Source organism: Leucopleurus acutus (genome assembly GCF_964270905.1).
Source record: "Leucopleurus acutus genome assembly, chromosome: 10".
NCBI classification, from domain to species: Eukaryota; Metazoa; Chordata; class Mammalia; order Artiodactyla; family Delphinidae; genus Leucopleurus; species Leucopleurus acutus.
This window is the reverse complement of record NC_139153.1, coordinates 62,814,031-62,836,431: the sequence shown is the minus strand read 5'-3', so window position 1 is coordinate 62,836,431 and position 22,401 is coordinate 62,814,031. Positions and strand designations below refer to the sequence as shown.

At 34.3% G+C, this 22,401-nt stretch overlaps 1 protein-coding gene across 1 annotated transcript in view; it reads left to right on the top strand.

The window, feature by feature from the left end:
• HCRTR2 (hypocretin receptor 2) overlaps positions 1-22,401 on the top strand; it is a gene marked incomplete at both ends in the record, with an annotated part of 122,273 nt that overhangs the window by 90,998 nt on the left and 8,874 nt on the right. The window contains 2 exons of the mRNA XM_082848399.1: positions 5,671-5,914; positions 13,157-13,272. Of these exons, the coding sequence (XP_082704525.1) occupies positions 5,671-5,914; positions 13,157-13,272 (360 nt within the window). The remainder of the gene's footprint in view (positions 1-5,670; positions 5,915-13,156; positions 13,273-22,401) is intronic.

Below are 22,401 nucleotides of genomic sequence, written 5' to 3'. Positions count from 1 at the left end.
TGCACACTTAGTAGAATGGCCAAACTATGGAACACTGGTAATACCAAAAGCTGGCAAGGATGTGGAGCAACAGGAATGCTCATTCATTGCTAGTAGGAATGCTGCAAAATGTTACAGCCACTTTGGAAGACTGATTTTTTTTTTACAAATTTAAACATAGTCCCAACATATGATCCAGCAATTGCATTCCTGAAAATTTACATCTACACAACAACTTGCATGCAAATGTTTACAGCAGCTTTATCTATCATTACTAAAACTTGGAAGTAACCAAGATGTCCTTCAGTAGATGAATGGATAAATAAACTGGGGTACAACCCGGTAATAGAATATTATTCAGTGATTAAAAGAAATGAGTGATCAAGCAATAAAAAGACATGGAGGCGGCTTCCCTGGTGGCGCAGTGGTTGAGAGTCTGCCTGCTGATGCAAGGGACATGGGTTCGTGCCCCGGTCCGGGAAGATCTCACATGCCGCGGAGTGACTGGGCCCGTGAGCCATGGCCGTTGAGCCTGCTCGTCTGGAGCCTATGCTCCACAACAGGAGAGGCCACAACAGTGAGAAGCCCACATACTGCAAAAAAAAAAGACATGGAGGAACATTAAATACTTATTACTAAGTGAAAGAAGCCAATCTGAGAAGGCTATGTACTGCATAATTCCAATAATATGACATTAGGAAAAAAGACAAAACTATGGAGATAGTAAAATATATGAGTGGTTGTCAGGGGTTGGAAGGGATGAACAGGCAGAGCACAGAGGATTTTTAAGGCAGTATAACGTAGGATATTATAATGTTGGATACATGTTCTTATACATTTGTCCAAATGTACAACATCAAGAGTGTACTGATTATGGTGTGCCAATGTAAGTTCACCAATTATATCAAATGTACCACTATGGTGGGGGATGTTGATCATGCGGGAGGCTATGTGGGAACAGGGGGTATAGGGAAATCTTTGTACCTTCTCCTCAGTTTTGCTGTGGTCTTAAAAGTACTCCAAAACTGAAGTCTTGGGAAAAACAAAAGATGAAAGAGACCACAAATAGCTCATTATTAGAAATTATATAAATTAGACTTTTGGATCTGAAATGTTACAAAGAGACCTTTACCTCAATAGTTCTTCAATGACTCATTATAAAAAGAAATAATACATTTTTAGGCCAGACCTCACTGATAGACTACTAAGTGGGAAATGCCATGAAAGTTATAAGCCTCATTGCAAGCATTAAGTTTAACTGCAAGGCTAGTTTCGTCAGTCGTCTGAAAATCATGAGTGGGTTACAAAAATAAACTATAGCAAAAATTTTTGAGAGAAAGAGTACATTGAGCAACAGAGAAAACTATCACCATAGAAAAAAATCACTAAGCAATGGGTCTTATGATTACTTGGAGACACTGGGAAAATCATAAATAGCAGAGAATTCTAATATGTCACCATTACTGTGGTGCTTCCAGAAAGTTTTTAAAATTTCTCTTGGTTCCAGTAACCACCCAGGGGGAAATTTGGGGGATCTTTTAAAGTTTTAAGATGGCTTAAGTTGCCCAGAATCTTTTATTGGCTGAGTTGTTCTCTCTGCAAACCAGAAGTATCCCTGATGGAGAGTGGGGTGATGTAGAGGGATGCATCACCCTGTAATAGGTGCAGCCCTGCTCTAATGCACAGCAATACCTTCTTATAGACTAGGTATTCCAGATTCTCTTATGTGGATGCAAGGACATATTGAAAGCAATGTGCAACCATGAATGAGGCAGGGCATGGGTCTCTCCTAATGTTCATTATGACAGTATTCTTTCCAGCAGCACAACTTAACAAGTCTTACAGTTGAAAGAACATCTTCATCTCTTGATAGCTTCTATCTGCTTCTCTATAAAGTGTCCAGTTTAGTCAACTTGACTAAACAACAGAGGATCAACAGTTGATCCTCTTCACCATAGATCAAGGACAAAACTATTGATAACCACAAGATCTGACCCATTCATTACCTCATTCAACATTACTTCTTGATGGAAAGTTGTAAATGCACAAAAATATTGATGCACTGGTATAACTCACATCTCCAAATTTTCTCAATATTTATTGTCCATTTTCCATAGAATTTTCCCAAGTAGAAGGAATAGGGCCAATGTGCAATAAGCCAATCATCTGAGTAGTTTTTTTTCCCTTAATGGTGATGTTCTGAAACCAATGGTCCCTCATATGATACTTATGTCCTACTGAGTATTTAAAAACATATACAAAACACCCAGCCAAATTTTAAGGTTATTTGGTTGCATTTAAGATTCTTTGGACATTTACTAATTTCCTATTATTTATATGTTCTTTTTCTTCTAAATACAATTCAATGCAACCTTTAGATTTATGAGTGGTATGCTGTAAGACTTCAGCAAACTCTCATCAATCTTAAAAATCTTACAAATATAATAAAACTTAGCTAACTAATTAAAATATCCCTTTTATATCTTTAATCACTCCATAGGTCTACTACCAGTAACATTTATTGGGCTATTTGCTGAATAATTATCATGAATTTCTAGAAAAAATATAAAATATTTCACTTTTCTTCTCACACATACAGGAGCAGTTGACTGCTTTTTCAGAATGACATTTTTTTGTAACTGCAGAAGAGGTTCTGCACAGGAAATGCCAGGAAAAGTAGAACCAAAGCCAACTGAGTTTTGGGTGTCGGGTGATGGGACAGGTTCCCTCACTCTCAGTCACACTTCTCCACCTTCCAATCCATTAATGCCTGTCATCCAAACTTGTGATTTGGCAAAATTTCCATTTCTACTTGTCATGGATCTCTGAGTCCCTTTTGTCACATTTATATGCTAGCGTGAAACTGAGTCCTCTACCAAAGAAAGCTTCCCATGTTGCCCTGAACACAGGGTACTCATAGGATGGGTGCAAAGCACCGACAGCAAAAGAAAGTTCACATCATCTCACTTCACTCACAATGTTCATGGTTCACACTACATTCATTTCTCAAATGATTTATTATCAAGTTGATTTGAGCTAATATTAAAATCTCAATGAAAAAGGCACCTTTAAGTGCACTCCTACAAGTGAAAAGCAACAACAAAACTCTCATTTATAATCACTTATGATAAGGTGCAATTATATATCCCCTTCAAGAAAATCATGTAAATTGGATGCTAATTGTATACTAGAGTATATTATACACCAGCAGATGTAGCACTCAAACAGTAACTATTAAATCACTGATGGTCAATGGTCCATGCAATGGATTCTACTGCTAGATTAACCGAACCAGCATGCTCTCTCATGAGAAGGTGCTGCACCTTGGCTTACTGTTGACACTGGACAGCCATCTCTCAAGTGCACTGTTTTGAATTGATTATTACTATCTAACAGTAGAGGGAACTAATAGAAATGACTTCAGAATTTGAACCACACTACTTCTATCCCATTCACCCATGTTGATTAGAATTCATGAAAAATAAAACACTAGGTCTTGATGAGCATTTTACATTTCTAATTGCCAGAGAGCATAAATATAGCCCTGGCTCAGCAACTATGAAATGGCAACTGTGCAGAGCTAGAAGACCACTGTCTTTTTCCCAGGTTGGCAAGGGTATGGAAGGACCCTGGGTGCTTGACACGTTCTCAGGGAAGAAATGGAAGTTGGAGGAGAAGAGGACAATTGAGAAAGAGGTGTGAATGCTCTCTGAGGCAGCACCAAGGAATTGCCAGGTGCCATCAACCAAGCCTTCTCTGGTAGAGTTCATCCCTTTAGGATTACACCTAAAATGAAATTAGCCTCCAAGAATTTAGCATAGTTTACACCTTTATTTGTAATTTCTATGACTGCACTTCACCGAAAAGCAGTCTGTTCCTATTAAAAACTAGAACTCCAAGCTCAGGAATAGAAGAGAATACTAATAGTATAATGACCATCATCGTGTCATAATCATAATAAGGAATAACAAACACTTGCACAGCATTTATATACCAGCCCTGGACTAGGTGTTTCCCATCTCAACTGACGGTTCCTACAATTCCATGGACAGCTACGATTATCAGGCATTCTCACACAGATGAGAAAACTGAGGCATAGAGAGGTTAAGTGACTTACCCAAGATCATGCATTTGGCAAGTGCAGTGGGGTACATACCCAGGAAACCTGGTAGTGGAATTGACTCCAACCACACTCTGCTGCCTTTTCCAAAGAGAATCAAAAGAATCAGAGTTGGCAAGCATCTCATCCCATCATTTTACTCATTTAATAGAAAAATAAATGAACAAACAATAACCCATCCACATTTTACCTACAGCTCTTAAGTAGGGGACCCATATTGTGCAGCTAGCTGGGAGGAGATGAGAATGGATATGTGGTCCTAATCCTTAACCCAGAGCCTTTCCTGCTGGGCTGGACCAGCCCTTAGATCCTTCTCTCTCATCTGTACCTACAGTCAGTGCATCGACAAGGAAGGTCCTGATGTAAGAAGCAGAGAGACCTGCTCATTCACATTTTATGGGATCAGTACAACTAGGACAGAAAAATATAGAAAGATGACTGTGCCATGTATATTACCTTAGATTGAGGCTTATGACTATTCCTTAATTCAAAAAAATATTTATTAAGCACGTCAAGCACTGTGTCAGGTACTGTTTTGTGAACACAACAGTCCCTCCTGCCATTGGTCTTTGTTCCAATAGAGAAGATAAACAGTAAATTAATGAATTAAACAAAATAATTGTACTATAAATGTTGAGAAGAAAATAAATAGAAATCTGTAAAAGATATATCAGAAAAGAGCAAGAGGCTCATTTTTAAAGAGAGAGTTTTGAGATAATTGATTTTGTCAGAACCAATGGTCCAATCATCCAGTATAGAATACACTAAATATAATTACATAAACTGATCATGTGGGGATAAGCATGCTTGACATGTTTCTTTACTATTTTCTTAAAGTTCCAAGTTAAAGTATTGTTTGTGGTGCTATTATATAGAAATCTGGATTGGGTGAACCTATTTCAATTTTAGAGGCAGGTTGCTTATTCCAGCAATGAGCAAACTATGGTAAGGAGATTCATATAGAGAATTATTTTTTATCGTGACTCATGCCTTTCTTTGGGTGTAACATGTTGGAAATGAACTAATGTACAAATAACCTTGATTATTTAAAAATAGGAAATGAGATACCTATAATTCAAAAATACTAATTAAATGCAATTTCAACCAGATTCTTGTATGATAATTTAAACGAAATACATGTCATTGTATTATTCTCTATAAGTGACAGAGAATTTTCCATTTCAGACTAAACATATATATTTTACTATTTTTTCATTCCAAGATAAGATTTCCCCATCAATAGAAAAATTTCAAGACAAAATCATGATTGTCATTATTTAAAGAATGCCATATTATAGATTAAAACATTTAGCATAAAAAAAGATTGCAAGGCTTGTATAGGACATCTTTATGTTTAATGGAAAAAAGGTATTCTTTTCCCTGATACATTTCTAATATGATTTTTTGGCAGAGTTTTTTCTTTTTTTAATAGAAAGCACTTGCGTGAAATGTTTTTTGACAACTTTGAATCTGCTTATCTGTGTGCCTATGTTTCTGACAGGGTAAAAGTACTGAGAGTGGTCCATGTAACACCCGGTGCTTCCCTTGTACTACCTTCTTTTCCTCTCTAGACCGTGTCAGTGTCTGTGTCTGTCCTCACACTGAGCTGCATTGCCTTGGATCGGTGGTATGCGATCTGTCACCCTTTGATGTTTAAGAGCACAGCCAAGCGGGCCCGGAACAGCATCGTCATCATCTGGATCGTGTCCTGCATCATAATGATCCCTCAGGCCATCGTCATGGAGTGCAGCACCATGCTCCCTGGCTTAGCCAATAAAACCACTCTCTTTACAGTCTGTGATGAGCACTGGGGCGGTAAGTCCATTGTGGCCCTTGCATTTATATGACAGCTGCAAATTGAAAATCTAATTTGCATAGCCCTTGTAAAGCTGGCCTCGTGTATTTTATTGGCATTTGTTAATATCGTTTATTTTATGACATGGTAGAACATAGTATTGTCTCAGGTGTCACGTTCCCTAATGGGCTTCAAATACAACTGGATTTTTCATTTTAAAACCATGTCTGGCCTGGGAACATGGATGTCTTGCCCGTAGACCTATGCTGTTCTCTGAGTCAGATTAGCTACACACGTTTTCTCTATTCATAATATAGTAAACTGATACATTTTATCACTAGCATAATTATTTTCTGACTTAAGAATTACAGTAATTATGAAATTATGAATCTTTTTTGGTTTCCCATCTGATATGTTCAGTGGTTAAATTTAAACAATCAAGTTAGGAGGCCTTATGCTCCTTTGGTTCAAAACTCTCAGCAACAGTCTTTGAGGTTTTCCTGTAATAGTGGAAACACCTTTATCAATGCCTAGTGGTGGCACAAATCTGGACACAGCAAAGGATGAAAGAAAATAAAATAATCCTGCATTTCAACACTAGTTACAAAATTATCACACGGAATTTAAAGGAAACAATCTGTTCTCTTCTGGGTAAATATATTACAATGGCTCATATTTAAACTGTAAACATTAGGAAAGCATTTGTTTACTGGAAAGATGTATCAACAGAGGCAGTGCACGCCAAGGATTGTTCATGGTATTTGTTCCTGGTATTTTCAAGCATATGAATCTCTGAATTCATGTTAATTCCTACCTTGATTCTTTTATTGGAACACTGAAAAGAGGAAAATCAGGAACTGAAAAATTAGGCATATGTTTCCACTGCAGCAAGATAAAACTCAAAAGACACTGAGATTATTCCATATGTTATCCAAAGACCTATAATAATTAAAATTTCAAAATTTGCTTTATCTATTAATGTAAATATTAAATACTCCTTTTAAAAATTGAGATTTATCCTTCCTTTCAATTGCAATTCTTTTGCTGTATTTCTTTCTGTATTTTCTTCAGTTTTTCCCAAGTTTCCCCATTAACAATGAAGACAAAACCAAAATGAGTAGAAAGTTCTAGAATGATAGAAATATTTCTTAAGTGTTTTCGGTCCCATTTATTTAATGTTCAAACAACATCTTGAGTATTTAGGATATGCCAGAAATTGTGCCAACCTGAAGAGAAATAGACTCTGCCCAAGGGAACCCGTTGTATATAATGAGGCTGAAATGCAAATAAATAAAGGTTTATAGTGTGATTAGTATTTTAATATACTTATATACAAAGTGCTAGGAGCACAAGTGAGAGGACAGACTCAGTCCTGGCCATGTGAACAGTTTATAAGGACCTGCTAACATTTCAGCAAAGCATTAAAGATGAGCAGGGAGGAAGCTCAAGGGGCAGTTCATTTGCTCAGGGTTTGAACTCTGTTCTCTCAGAATGAACTTGTTTTGCCTTTTGATTTGACTATGCCTTAATGTTTAAGTATCTCACTTATTTTCAGTTTAAGAAAGACTTTAAAAATGTGGAGATTCACTAGCATGAGTGTGATTCTCTTTCAATGTACAATTTAATAATTTGGCCAATTAAATGATGATAATCTACCAAAAAAAAAAAAAATGAGCAGGGCTTTTCCAGACAAGGAAGAGGGAAAAGGGTGTCCTAGGAAGCAGGAAAACTCACACAATGGGCACCATTCCTTGAAGAAGAAAGGAAGAGAGTCCAAACTTGTAGCTTCTGGAATGCAGTCTAAAGAACTGTGTTTGGGAAAAGGTGGGCTGGGAGCCAAATATGACATATCTCTTATTATTATCTAATTCCTATGCAATGAGTTATATTTGGAAAAGAGCCTAAAGATCTCTTGATCAGAATGCTTAGTTAATCATGATGAAACTGAACCATAAATTAAATTATTTGCTCAGTATTATGAAGCACATTTAAATATAAGTGTTACCAAACCCGGGTTTGGCTGCTCGTCACTCAGAAGTCAATACTCAAGAGGCAAGTGTCAGTAGAAAGGAAAGGTGTGTTAATCAGAAAAGCTGGCAATCTGGGGAGAAGGTGGACTCATGTCCTGAGACCACCTCCAAAGATTCTGCTCAGCCCTGACAGTTTTTGAAGGGAAAAAAGGGGGAAGAATCTCAGTGTATCATCTAGGCAGGAATTTGGATTCTGCATCATTCTCCGTTGAGTGTAGGCTGGCTGACTCTCTCTTCTTTATCTTGCCCATGTGGGCTGCCTGCAGGATTGCTAAGGGGGCTGTTGGGGGTAGAGAGCTAGTCATTCTTTAACTATTTAATTCTTCATTCTTACTTCTTTTAATCTAGGTAAAGAATCCACAGGTTAGACAAGGCACCGTGTGTGTTCAGGAGAGCATAAGTCAGGAGTTAGTTTCAATTGCCTAGTGATCTCATTCCTATAATTAGATTCTTTAAGGTTAGAGGGGAACAGAAATGGGCAAACAGGAAAGGTGCAAAAGAGCTGCTTTCAGAAGCTTCCAACTCACAAGCTGGGATTCTTTAAGTTTACGGAGATGGTAATTAGATTAAAATTCCCACCTATTATTCAATATGTGTCAGTAGTATTTTCTCTAAAGTATTTGGGTAATTAATTTCATTTATAAGTCTGTGGACTGATTTTATAAACTTGTCCTTTTTTTAGTGTTGCCCTGAATGATCAAGTTGCATTAACTCCCATGAGCAAAAGGATTGCAGAACTAGGGAATCCTGTTAGTCATCATGATTAAATAAATAGCTGCATCATTTTCTAATTAACTTTGAGCAACAGATATAAATATATAAAAGGCATCCCAACCTCTCACATTTTATTACTTAACTATAGAAGGGATATTTTCCTTAAAAAAAGAAATTATTGTCAAATACCTAAAAATCTAAACTCAGTCTTCAGAAGTCATTTAGGAAAGCTATTTGAAAGTGATTTTATATTAGCATAAAATTACTTAAAATGATTTTAAAAGCTAAGTGATGCTGAATTGAGTTGATCATCCACAAAATCAAGCAATAAAATCTGTGACATTACTTTTTCGTATATTAAATGAAATTATCAATAACTTCATGTTCTTAAGAAGAATATGAAAAATTAAAAGCAGGTTCTTATTATTCTGCTCATTAGACATTTAGTTTATTTTAATGATTTTTACATTAGCATAAGCTTTGTTAATATAAGTTATTTATAAATCTAGGTTTAACTTAAAATTTTAAAGCTTGGACATATATGTGATAGTCACAACTTAAAATCACCATAGACAATTATATTTTACAGGGTTAGCTCTCTAAAGTTCAAACCTTTTGAAAGTCCATTTAGTCCCATTTTTAAAAAATTTGTTGTGAAATATCTTTTATTTGCTATTAACTCATAAACTGATTTCTTATCTTTATCCTAAGTTAAATCAATGATTTGGTTATAAAAGTAAACAGAGATATCATTATGGTCCTACAACCAATATTACAATGTGGAAAGAGTCAGTAAACTATGTGGTCACTTGATTCATATCTATCAAATAACTTTTGGGAAAGTCTTGCAAATGCTGTCTCGCTCATGGTGCAAAATAACTGAGAACTCCGTCTTACTGGAAATAAGACCACAAATATGTAATATTTTATGGATACATTACTTCTGCAACTCATTATGTTGATCATTGCCTATGGCTTGTTCAAAAAAAGACCACAAACTATTCAGTTCTTGGCAGACACACTTGACACTCAAAAACAAATAAAATGTGTTAATATTTATTTTAATGATGTTTATGTTTTTGTGTATGCTTACTGTTTGCATCAATCACATCCATTCACACTTCTGAAAGTTTAAAATTCTTCCAGAATTATAACCATACTTTCTTGATTGCTTGGTTTGTAAATGCATAGTTTCACAGGTTAGATCCTATTGGAAGAAATTAACTGTCTTTTCCCACTCAATCCAAGATATGTTTTACTAGTAATTCATCCAACTTTTAATGAGCATGTACTGTTTGTCAAACATTGTTTTGGATGCCGGGGATTTATAATCTCCCTCCTCTTGGATTGTACTGCCAAATTATTCTTTGGTGGTCTGAAAAATAATAATAATAGTGGAGCCCTTCCTTATATTCAAGCTAATTATGGTATCTGGCCTATTATGAGATTTGGAAAGTATATACATATGTGTGTTTATTAATAGGAACATTTATTGAAAACACTTATTAGGGAGAAGATAATAAAATATATTACAGATTCAGATAAACTTTTATGGATACATGAACTTGGAAAAGACTCTCCAAATTGAATATTTGGAAAATTATATTTAACTTAATTTTCCATTGAATCCTTGAGAGGTGTAACATGAAGGAGAAAATGTTTGTCATTTTTAGGTAATTATATTAACATGTTCACTCAACAATGGACCTTAACTCACCTAAGAGAAGTTAAGCTTTATCTATCTAATACCTGACATTTTTCTTTAATCTCTGATTTCAAAGACTAAAGAAAGATCCATATTTACTCCTTATTTGTTGGTTTGATATACATACAATAATGTATGCAGATTATGCCTATTCATCCGTTGAGTAGAGACACGAAATTTTAACGGTTGTCAATCTTTAAAATGCTGTTTTCTAATTTAGGGAATGCTTAAGTGAACAAATTTCATGTAGCTACTGTCTAGACATATGTCTTAAAATATATTAAATATATTGCTTATCAAGTGTAGAGAAACTTCAAAGATAGTTTCAACACATATAATTTAAACTTTCAATGGCATTTCTGGGTTTTCAATTAGCTTAGACTCTAAGCATGAAATGAGGAATCTAAGACGATCATGTTTCCCCAATTATCTATAATAATCTCTTTATTAAAACAATCTATCTTAGCCTGCAAGTGTAATTTTGCTTGATCAATTTTTCTCTATGTTGGTGTTCATTATCATAATATGCATTTACCAGCCAATTACATATTTTTCTAACTATTTATAAATATACTGGTTGCAGAATGAGCTTTCTTTCCCGTCTAAAACTCCAGACTGTTATCACAGCGATGGTATCCATCTCTGCAGTTTAAAAATAAATGACCTACCAAATCTACCTTTCTCCACTCACTCAATTTAATTGTCTGATGCAGACATCAGGGATTCACAGGTATGTAAGCTTTAAAGGTATATTTTTTTTGTGGGAAGCTTATACGACATTTTCTTCAAAACAAATAGAAGTTCAAAGCCACTCAGGTGCCTGGGAAGTGCCGAGGTCACTCTCCAGCTCCTTTGAAATTGGCTCTGCAAATGCTGCATGGCACTTTAAGCTGCGGCACTTCAAAGGGAAAGACTGTTTGCTATTCCTCCAGTCAGGCTGCTCAGATTCTATCACTTTTTATGTAACTGGCTTGTTTTGCAGGACAAACTTGAAAGGAAGTTAGAAACTGAAGCTGATGAGCTAGATGTGAGCCACCTGGGCCCCAGAGAAGCTAAAAATGACACATCAAATTGGTCTTTTAGACCTCCTGGTAGCACACACACCCTGCTGTGTGCTCTAAAGATTGTAGTGGAGAAAAACATCTGTCTGAGAAAGAAGACAGTTTTAGGAGTAAAAATAAGAAGAATATTAAACTCTAGAAGACAAGACTATGAAATCAATACTGTGGAGGATATGTTGACTTACTAGAACATATACAAAATTCCTCTCTAAGTAAGTTGTGCATGTGTGTTAATGCATGTACTTTTAATAAAAATGAGATTTTTAGGGTTCTTTAAACTTAGATGTCAAACCAATATGGGTATTTTCTTTTTTTGATATCCATCTTACTTATCAGGGATAAGCACATATAGGATTGTAGTGATTGCTTATTTATCATTAATTTTATGTGCACAGGTAATACGTATCACATATTGATATGAGGATATGTTGATATGTTGAAAATATATTCAGTAAGAATTCAATGAATGTTCAATAATTGTTATCAGTCATTATGGTCATCATCATAATCATTATTGGTTAATCCTCAGTATAAATTGCTCTTACCACGTTTGACCACATAACCGAGTCTTCATGCTTCTACATATTTTCTGAAGTAACGAAAATAATAAAATCCATGAAAGTGATAGCATCATCCTTCCATAATAGTGTAGAACAAATCCCATTGCCAATATCAAAGTCAAAATAAGTTATGTAATTTTTAGAATTTAAAAAAAAACCTTTGTTTTATTAGCATTTAGTTAGAATTGTATCAAATTATTGGCATTTAATGTCTATGGTATCCATTTAGGATATATTGTTTCTTGTTTTACATTTAAGTAAAAGCAGCTTGATCAGTGTGATATATTCAAATACTAGTTAAAGGGAAATATCCCTTAAAGTGTTTTAAAAGTCAGTAATGGATATATTTTAGAAAAATTAAAAATTAATATTAAGCCACAGTGCCAATTGATGGACTCCTTATAAATGCTCTAATCTGTGATATGTATTACCTGTGCACATAGAATTAATGACAAATAAGCAATCACTACAATCCTATATGTGCTTATGCCTGATAAGTAAGATGGATATCAAAAAAAAGAAAATACCCATATTGGTTTGAAATCTAATTTTAAAGAACCCTAAAAATCTCATTTTTATTAAAAGTACATGCATTAACACACGTGCACAACTTACTTAAAGAGGAATTTTGTATATGTCCTAGTAGGTCAATAAAAATAATCATTATCAAATGTTTGCTGTTTTAGTTTTCAAAAACCTTTCTGAATTCATATTTGGAGATACAACTGGGAATATTTTCTCATCTCTCAAGAGAGAAATGAAGAGGAATCAACTTAGTTTACTGTCTTTTTCCATTTTAACAAAAACATTAGCAATTAAGTTTTGATTGAGTAATGTCCCTCCTTGCAAATCCAAGTATTGGACAATCCAAATTAATTTTTATTGATTAAACAGATGTAATTAAGAGAAAAAAAGGCTTTTTGATAAATGAATACTTGACTGGAAAGACTGTAGTAACACAAATTAAGAAATGGCTAATTGTTCTTCCTCTCTGAGTAGATTACATGACATTAAGACTTTGCATTTAGTACTTAAATGTAAGTAGTTAATATTATAAATCATTTTTCCCTTTTGTGTATATAACATAACAGTAAAATCATATAGAAGGTAATTTTGAAGGCAAAACATTGACAGATGTACTTTTAAAAAGTCTATGAATTATAATATTTTATTATTTTAACTTTCATTCCAGGTGAAATTTACCCCAAGATGTATCACATCTGTTTCTTTCTGGTGACCTACATGGCACCACTGTGTCTTATGGTGTTGGCCTATCTGCAAATATTTCGTAAACTCTGGTGCCGACAGGTAAGTAATTTCAAATAACTTTCTTGTGTTTTCCTTAGGATGTCCTTAAAAACAAAATTTAAGAGTGAATTGAACCAATATAATATGCTTAGCAAAGGATTGTGTGTTCTTCTAAAATAATGAGGCCTTAGTCATGAACATATGTCTAGGCATTTTTTAGGGTGATATTTAGGGAATGTTATTTATGAACTGCCTTAATGACTAAATTTTAAACCTCTGTGATTAATCGACTTGATTTTTGTCTAGGAATAATATTGTAAATTTTACTTTTTATGAGAAATAAATTCCTTTAAAGTTTCCTGAAACTGTAAGTAAAGATGTATGTAATACATTTTTGATGAGATGTATGTAATACATTTTTATTATAGGGTTAAATCTCCAACTTCAAAGATCTTATTTTTTTTTCAGAACAGTAGAAGAGTCAAGCAGAATTGAGAATTTTAAAAATTGTTTATGCTAATTTGTACTGAAATGTTAGATAATTTTGCTATGTATTCATTCACTCATTTATTAACTCAGTGAATGTATTCATTCACTCAGTTATTCATTCATCAAATATTTATATTACTTTTGCATGCATGTCTGATAAAAAGCTAAATGTTCTAGTCTGTGTCATTGGTGAATTCATAGTCTAGAGGAAGGAAACAGTTCCAGGGCAAAAATCACCTTAAAAAATATAAGCAAAGGGGATCAGAGAAAAGCTTAGTGGAGGTGGATCTAATTCAGACCAGGAGACATTTAAGCTGAATCATGATGACTCTAAGGAAATTGACGAACATGTAAAGGTACAGACAAAGAATATAACTCAGCTTCTTGTACTTGTAAATTGTATCTTAAAATGCCACATTTCTCAGAAATGTATCTCTTTTTTCCTAAATTTATTGCCAGTATTTTGAGCTTATCAGGCTTGTGGAAAGCCACACACTTAGTCTGTTTGTTCTGACATATTTTATCCAACTGAAAGAATTTACTGGGCCACTTTACTCATTTAAAGGATTTCATAAACCTTTTATTTGGTTTTTGTCTGAGGATGAGTCTTAATCTGGGTCTTCTTCAACCCTTGTTATTCAAAGCGATTTTCAAGATCATCTTTTACTTCTTGTATATGAGCAATCAACCCCGTATGTCTCATAATTCCAAATGTTTTTGTTTCCTCTATTTTTGTAAAGAAGTCACTTCTTTTCTGACCTTATAAATGCATTCTGTTCCCCAGTCTTTGTAACTAAAATAACAAATGTGTATCACTGTAAACCATGAGTGGTGATTTTCCACATCGTAGGGATAGTTTCCTTAACAATCTCCACCTGGCCAGTGGGAGTGAATGACCAGAACTGATATAATACAGAAGTCAAAAACACAGACTCAAGGTCCTGACTGCATGAGTTTAAATTCTAACCCTGCCATTTAACAGATGTGGGAGTTTTGTCAATTACTTAAATTTCTGTGCCAAGCAGGGGTGCATAGCATCTACCTCACACTTATTAGATGAATTAATTCAAGTGCCTCAAGCATGGAAAGTGCTCATTAAATAAAATATCATAATAGTATATGCTGTTATTTAGGCTTTCACCTCATTCTGCTTATATTTCTAAAATAATAAGCATGTGTTGAATTGATGTTTGTGACTACTTTCTTAGATAGATCTCTTTCATAATACTTTTAAGTAACATGAAAATGACTTTTTATTTGTCTGTCTGCTCTAATCTACTAAGATGGAGACAGTACACACTAGCCTTGATCTTGTAGCCCTCCACCTAGTACATGCATAGCACATATCAGTTGCTTGATAAATACTTTCTAAGAAAAAATTTAGTGGAAGAATAAGAGAAAGTGCTGGGAAAGTTTAGATAGAAGAGGAAAGAGAGGAATCCATTGCTCAGTTACTCAGAACAAAGTTCATAGAAAAATTAGAATTTGAAAAATTCTTGAAGAAGATAAAACTTTGATGAGCATGTAGGCATAAAGATAATTTAGATTGATATTTTGACTAAGAATATTCAGTGTTAAGTGCATTTCCTACTTCCATATTTTTACTGGGTAGTGTGCATTAAACATAAGAAATGCTTATATTTGCTTATTCATTTATTTACAGAATGACATAACTTTAAAATTTCTTGGGTGTACATAAATCTGTCTCGTTCATCATCATCTTCCCAACACTTAACATGTTACCTTGCACAAAAAAGTATTCAAAAAATGTTTGTTAAATAATTAGATAACTACCAAATCTCAACCAGTTTACTTCTTCATTATTTAAGCTTATAGTTCTCCATTTCTGAAACTCTAAAGTAAGCTCAAAATTGTATTGCAGGCTTAGAAATAATCCACATTCTTTTGATGAATTGTCCTGGTTAGTACAAGCCACATGATCCAGAAGATTTGCAGTAAAATGCTTGGGCTGTGAAACTAAAAACATTTACAGACAGATTGCAATAGAAAACAGCAAGTTCATCTGAGTTCACTTTAACAGCCACAATAAAGTAAATTAACCCCAAATGGTGATTATGTAGAATTCTGCTTGAGCAACTATCAAATTCCAACTGTTAATGTCTCTAAACAGAGTTCCAAGGCATTATGTATGCCATAGTCTACATCAAGTGAGCCATCAAACAGAGGGACTGTCTTATTTGCTTAAAATTACAGAGATGCAGGGAATCTGTTACATTCTTTGAAATATCTAAGTGTAAGATTATTAATGAGCAAAATGTCTGTCCTTGTCTGACTTTCTCAAGAATTTTAAACCTATGTTAGTGCAAGTTCATTAGCCTCATGCACAGTGAGGTGGAACAAACCGAAACTTTGGAGTTTGGAGCAGAGAAAGTTTATGGCAAGGCCATGGAAGGAGATGGGTGGCTCATGGCCTATAAAGCCCCTGAACTCCCTGAAGCAAAACATTTTTAAAAGCCAGGTGAGGGAGGGGTGTCGCAGTGTATGTGATCAGCTTATGTACAATTCTCTGATTGGCTGATGGTAAGGTAACAGGGTGGTGTCACAAAGCTTAACATTACAGTCCTTATCCAAAGAATCCAGGAGGCCTGGGGCTATGTGCTCATGATTATCAAGTAGTTAACTTCTTCCATTTGGTGGGGGTTTTTCACATCTGTAAAACAACTCAGGATATGGGGGAAAGGCCTGTCCCTAGAAGGCCCCATAGGGTCCTGCTTGGTTACAATGAAAAGAATTGTCCAATGTTTTGTTCTAATCAAAGACTTAAATATTCTCTTTATTTGACAATGTGTCTCAGAGAACTCATTCAGTCTGGAAATTCTACAGGATCTTCTCTAGAACTCCTCTTTTTAAGGCTCACTAAATCTTAACTCTTTTGTACCTGACAGAATTTTTTCAGTTCTAACTCTCAAATAATTCAACACTTCAATCTTACTCATTATATGAACTCACATTAATTCATTCCACAAATATTTATTGACCACCTACTATGTGTCTGGGACTGTGTGAGGAGCTGGGGATGAACTGTACTGATACTTGAGTCTGGAGCTAAATTTCAATTTTCCAAAGACTAAAACTTTGAAAGAACTTCCTTGTTCCAATTTTTATCACATGCTCATCTACTGCCCTTTATTCTTCAACATTCTTCAAAAAGAACTTAAAATAATTAACATTAGATGATAACAAGTCAGTTTAGTATGAGAAAATAAACAGCAAATTGTAATTGCAGAGGCAGAATCAAATGGCAGTAACACAAGTTCACACAGAGAGATAAAAGTAACTATGTAGGTAAATATAGAAGAGAGTATAAATATATTTTTGTTTGAAATTCTTTTCTTCTCCTATTTGACTTGAGATAATATTGTAAAGCAATAATTATAAAACTGTGAATCTTCATCTTATAATGTATAAAGATGTAATTCAAAGAAAGGAGGAGAGAATGAAGCTATATTGAAGCAAAGATTTTGTATACTATTGAAATTAAGTTGGCATTAATCTAAACAGATTAAGTTGTTAATTATAATCCTCAGGGCAACCACTAAAAAAATAACTCAGAAAAAAACAACAACAGAAATAAAATGCTATACTAGAAAATATCTGTTTAGCACAAAATAAAGAAGCAATGGAGGAATAGAGGAACAAAATAGAAACTATATATATATATATATATATATGCACACATATATAAACAAACAGCAAAGGGAGACATGTAAATTACACCTTCTCAATAGTTACATTAAATGTAAATGAATGAAACACTCTAGAGGTTGGCAGAATAGATAAAACAAACAACAAACAAGCAAAAAAAACCTGATTCAACTGTATGATGTCTACAAAAAGCACACCTCATATTCAAAGACACAAATAGATTAAATGTAAAATAATGAAAAAGAGGTACTATGCAAACAGTAACCAAAGGAAAGCTGAAGTAGCTCTACTAATATCAGACAAAAGAAACGTTAATAAAAAGTGTTACTATGGGTAAAGAGGGATATTTCAAATGATAAATCATTCCATCAAGAAGATATAAAAATGCTAAACCTATATGCAGTTAACAACTGAAGTCCACAGTACAGGAAGCAACAACTAGAAGATTTAGGTGGAGAAACAGACAATTCAATATTAATAATTGAAAACTTCAACACTCATCTTTCAGTCATGGATAGAAAAACTAGGCAGAACATTAACAATGACATAGAAGACTTGAAGAAAACTATCAACCAACTAAACCTAATATATCTATGCGGTACCTCTTCAAAAGTAGCAGAATACATATTCATCTCAAATGCACATGGAATAGTCTTCAGGTTACATCTTATAATAGTCTATAAAGCAAGCCTCATAGCATTTTAAGTGATTGAAATAATAAAAATGTAAATTCTCTTGCTACGAGACAAAATAGTTATGATCCTGATCATAAGAACTTAGAATGTGCATCTAAATTCTAAGAGAGAAGTACCAAGGTGGGAAAAAAAGTTGTCAGGGAGTGATAAAGTTAAAAGATTGCTATTATTTTGAATGAGATTTATTGCATTAAATCTATAGATCAATTTGGGGAAATTGACATATTAACAATATTAAATCTTATAATCCATGAACATGGTATATCTCCTCATTTATTTAGGTCTTCTTTAGTAGCTCTTAGCAATTTTCATAATTTAAGTACACATAATTTGTCCACATTTTGTTAAATATATTCTTAGAATACATGTTTTGCTATTGAAATGTGTTATTTTCAATTTAAATTTAGAATCATTTATTGCTAATATATAGAAATACAGTTGATTTTGTTTATTGATTTAGGGTCCTACATATTGCTAAATTCATATGTTTAGTTCTAGTGGCATTTTTGTAGATTCCTTAAGACTTTCTTCATAAGCAATAATGTCTTCTCAATAGAAGCAATCTATATGCCTTTTATTTATTTTTCTTTTCTTCCTGTACTGGTTAGGATCTCCAGTACAATATTGAGTAGGAGTGTTGAGAGAAATCTTTGTTGGCTTGTTACCAATCTTAGAAGAAAGTGTTCATCTTTCATGTTAAGTAGGATGGTACCTTAAAGACTTTTCATGGATGCCTTTTATCAGGTTGAGAAAGATTCTCTCTATTACTAATTTACATGCAAGGGTGTTAAAGTTTTCAAATGCTTTTCCTTTCTCTATTGACATGATCATAGTTTTTTCTGTTAATATGATAAATTACCTTGATTGATGTTTTTAAATGTTAAACCATTACTGCATTGCTGGAATAAATCTGCTTTTTTGAGCAAAATTTATTATCCTTTTATTTATTGTTGGATTTGGTTTGATATATATATTTTGGGGAATTTTCATCTCTATTCATGTGAGATATTTGGTCAGTGGTTTTCTTTTGTTCTCATGTCTTTATCAGGGTTACTGACTTCATTAAAATTCATTGTAATATTATCTTTTCTTTGAATTTCAGAAAGAGTCTAAATAAGATAGATATTATTTATTCTTTATGGTTTGATTGAATACTACATCAATGAACCTATCTGGGCCTAAGTTTTTTTGTTTTGTTTTGTTTTGTTTTTTGTAACAGGGTTTGTAAAGACACAGTCAGTTTTGGTTATCTTTTTTTTCATGGTGTTTATCCATTTCATTTAAGTTCATTGAGTTTGCAAATTTACTGGCTGTTCATAATATTCTCTCATCCCCTTTTTAATGTTTGCAGCACATTTGCTTATCTTGGCCACAAAGACTTCTTCAGACAGGGCAGGTTTCAAGGTACATCATCTACCTGATAGTTCAAATTCATAACTGTGATAATACCTCTTCCAGGATGTATTTTCACCTCAAAGGTGATTTTAAAGTTTATTTATGATATTGGAATAAAAGCAGTGTGTGTGTGTGTGTGTGTGTGTGTGTGTGTGTGTGCTGTGTGTCCTGTGCATTGTGTGTCTGAGTGTAAGGGTGTGTGTTGTGTGTGTTTGTGTATGTGTGTGTTGTGTGTGTGTGTGTTTGTATAGTGTGTGTTGTGTGTGTATGTGTGGTGTGTGTGTGTGTGTGTGTGTGTGTGTGTGTGTGTGTGCTTTCCACAGTCAGGGATTTTTGAATGCCCACTGAGATGACAAGGAAAAGACCTTCTCACATGGACAGTCCCATAGCCTGGATCTCTCAAAAGCCCTTTTGTATGACTATTATTGCTTTTATGTAACTAGGCATGTGTTAAAAAATTTGCTAACTTCCATATCAGATTGTGTTGAAGTTTATAAATGGAAATGGTGCATCACAATGGGAAAAAATGAACTTTGCAATCAGACGGACCTGAGTGCAAATTCTGGCTTGTCACTTATTAAAGATATAGACTTGGATATTTTATTTAATACTTCTCAATGTCTGCTTGAACATCTGTAGAATGGGATTTACAATAACCTATTTTTAAGAATGCATTAATGATTACTCCAGATTGTGCATCATTCCTGGTGCTCAGTTAAAATTAGTGATTTCTACTGATACTATGCTGACTTTCTCTAGACATACACAAATTGTTGATGGGGATTATTGTATGTCTCTTCACAATGAGTGCAGGATTAACCATCTTCTATTTAGATCATCATCTAAGAGGGGACATCATTTCTGCTTTTTTTTTTTTTTTTATGATTGCAGGAACAATAGTTATGCTCCTGTGGCAGTTTCTCTTTATGGGAACTCTTTCTGATGGTTGCAGAAGTCATCAGATGCAGGATATTGATTTTTTTCCTCAGGGGAGCATTGAATAACAGATTGCTTAAGTTTAAATGATCTCTTAGAGATCATTTAGGAAACAGTTCAAGGCCATTTAGCAGACATTAATAGGGTTACTCATTTTACAGTTTTTCTGGAAATTTCCAACATCCTTTGCAGCTTCTCAATTATTTTTAAAAATGACTATCTATAAAAAAGACTCATAGAAGAGGAAGGAGTCTCAATCAATAGATAAGAAGATTGAGTGAGGCCACCACGATGTGAAAAGGTCAGCCGACATGGCAGGACATACAGAATCCGAAGAGAAATCGTTTATCAGGTGTTTTTCAATTTAAGGGCAGGTTTTCCTTAACTTCATTTGCTTCTTTTTGAGAGAGAATAGTTATATTCAAAAGGAGCGCCATAATTAATTAATTATCATTAATTCATCTGTGTGGAAATCAAAGTAAAATTCTGTTCTCAAATTAAAGATTATCTAACAGACTTGGATCTTGTTATGGATAAAGCAACAGAATCCATCCAACATCCACTGTGAGAGACCCATCGGTCTGTTCTGGCTTGCAGCACAGAGATAAAAGCAACAGCTGAATAATCTTAATAGAACTAGGATGTGCTTATGGTGTGCTTGTTGGCACATTTTACTCTTAAAAAATTACACATGCTGAATTTTATTGTTTTGCTCACTAAACCCTATCAATCTTCATGAGCTTATAATTAAGACAATATTATACTTGGAGGGACTCCCTGCTATTATCAAATAACTTTGAAAAGAAGTGGAAAAGTACAAGTTGTGTAACTGTTGTTACAAATTGCAGCTATTTGAAACGTTCATGGAAGACCACAAGGGATATTCAAGGTTTTTATGTGCATTTTAAAGGGTCGGTCCACAAAATTGCCTTCAAGCAATTTTGTAACAACAAATGATAAGCAACAGAGAATATTTTATTTTATTTTTATTCCTTTTATTCAAAGGTCTGCTTTAACCAAACCTGAGAATCAGAAAACCTAGTAAAAAGCAATAGGTAGTTAAGTCCTATCTCTCCATCTGGCAGCAGGTGGCAGTATTGATGCATGAAAAACTATGCAGGTTACTTTGGCAATTATCTGTTAGGTTTTCCTTCTGTTTCAACTCTAGGTATCTGAGCTGAATCAAAATTCCTAGTAAGAGCTCTTCTTCCCCAGTTTTCAGTTCTCTCTCTTTTAAATTAAGAAGGGTTTTTTTGGTTTCATATTTTTTTAGAGTAGTTATAAGTTCACAGAAAAATCAAGTGGAAGGTACAGAGATTTCCCATCTCTCTCCAACCTCCATTCATGAACAGCCTCCCCATTATCAGCATCCCCTACCAGACTGATACATTTGTTAAAACTGATGAACCTACATTGATTCATCATAGTCACCGGAAGTTCACAGTTTACTTTATGGTTCACTCTTGATGTTGTACCTTCTATGGGTTTGGATGGTGTATTCAAATACATTGTATAATGTGTAATGACAGGTATCCATCATTATGGTATCATGAAGAGTAGTATTTTCCCTGCCCTAAAAATCCTCTGTGCTATGCCTATTCATCCCTCCCCCCATTACCCCTGGCAACCACTGATCATTCTTCTGTCTCCATTGTTTTATCTTTTCCAGGATAGCATATAGTTGGAATCTTATAATAGGTAGCCTTCTCAGATTGGCTTCTTTCACTTAGTAATATGCATTTAAGTTTCCTCTCTATTTTTTCATGGCTTGATAGCTCATTTCTTTTTAGTGTTGAATATTATTCCTTTGAGTGGACAACTTCTCTTTTTATAGAGATATCATTTCCATTTGCAGCTCTCTTTAGACCTCAACAAAATGGTGATGTTGCAACTTTTTTTTCCACCCAGACTCCTATTTGGCACTCGGCTGTATTACTCAAGAACACACTCCACTCAGCAAATGGTCTGGGGAAAGAGGCTCGCAAACCTCCTAGGCCTCGGGTGTCTG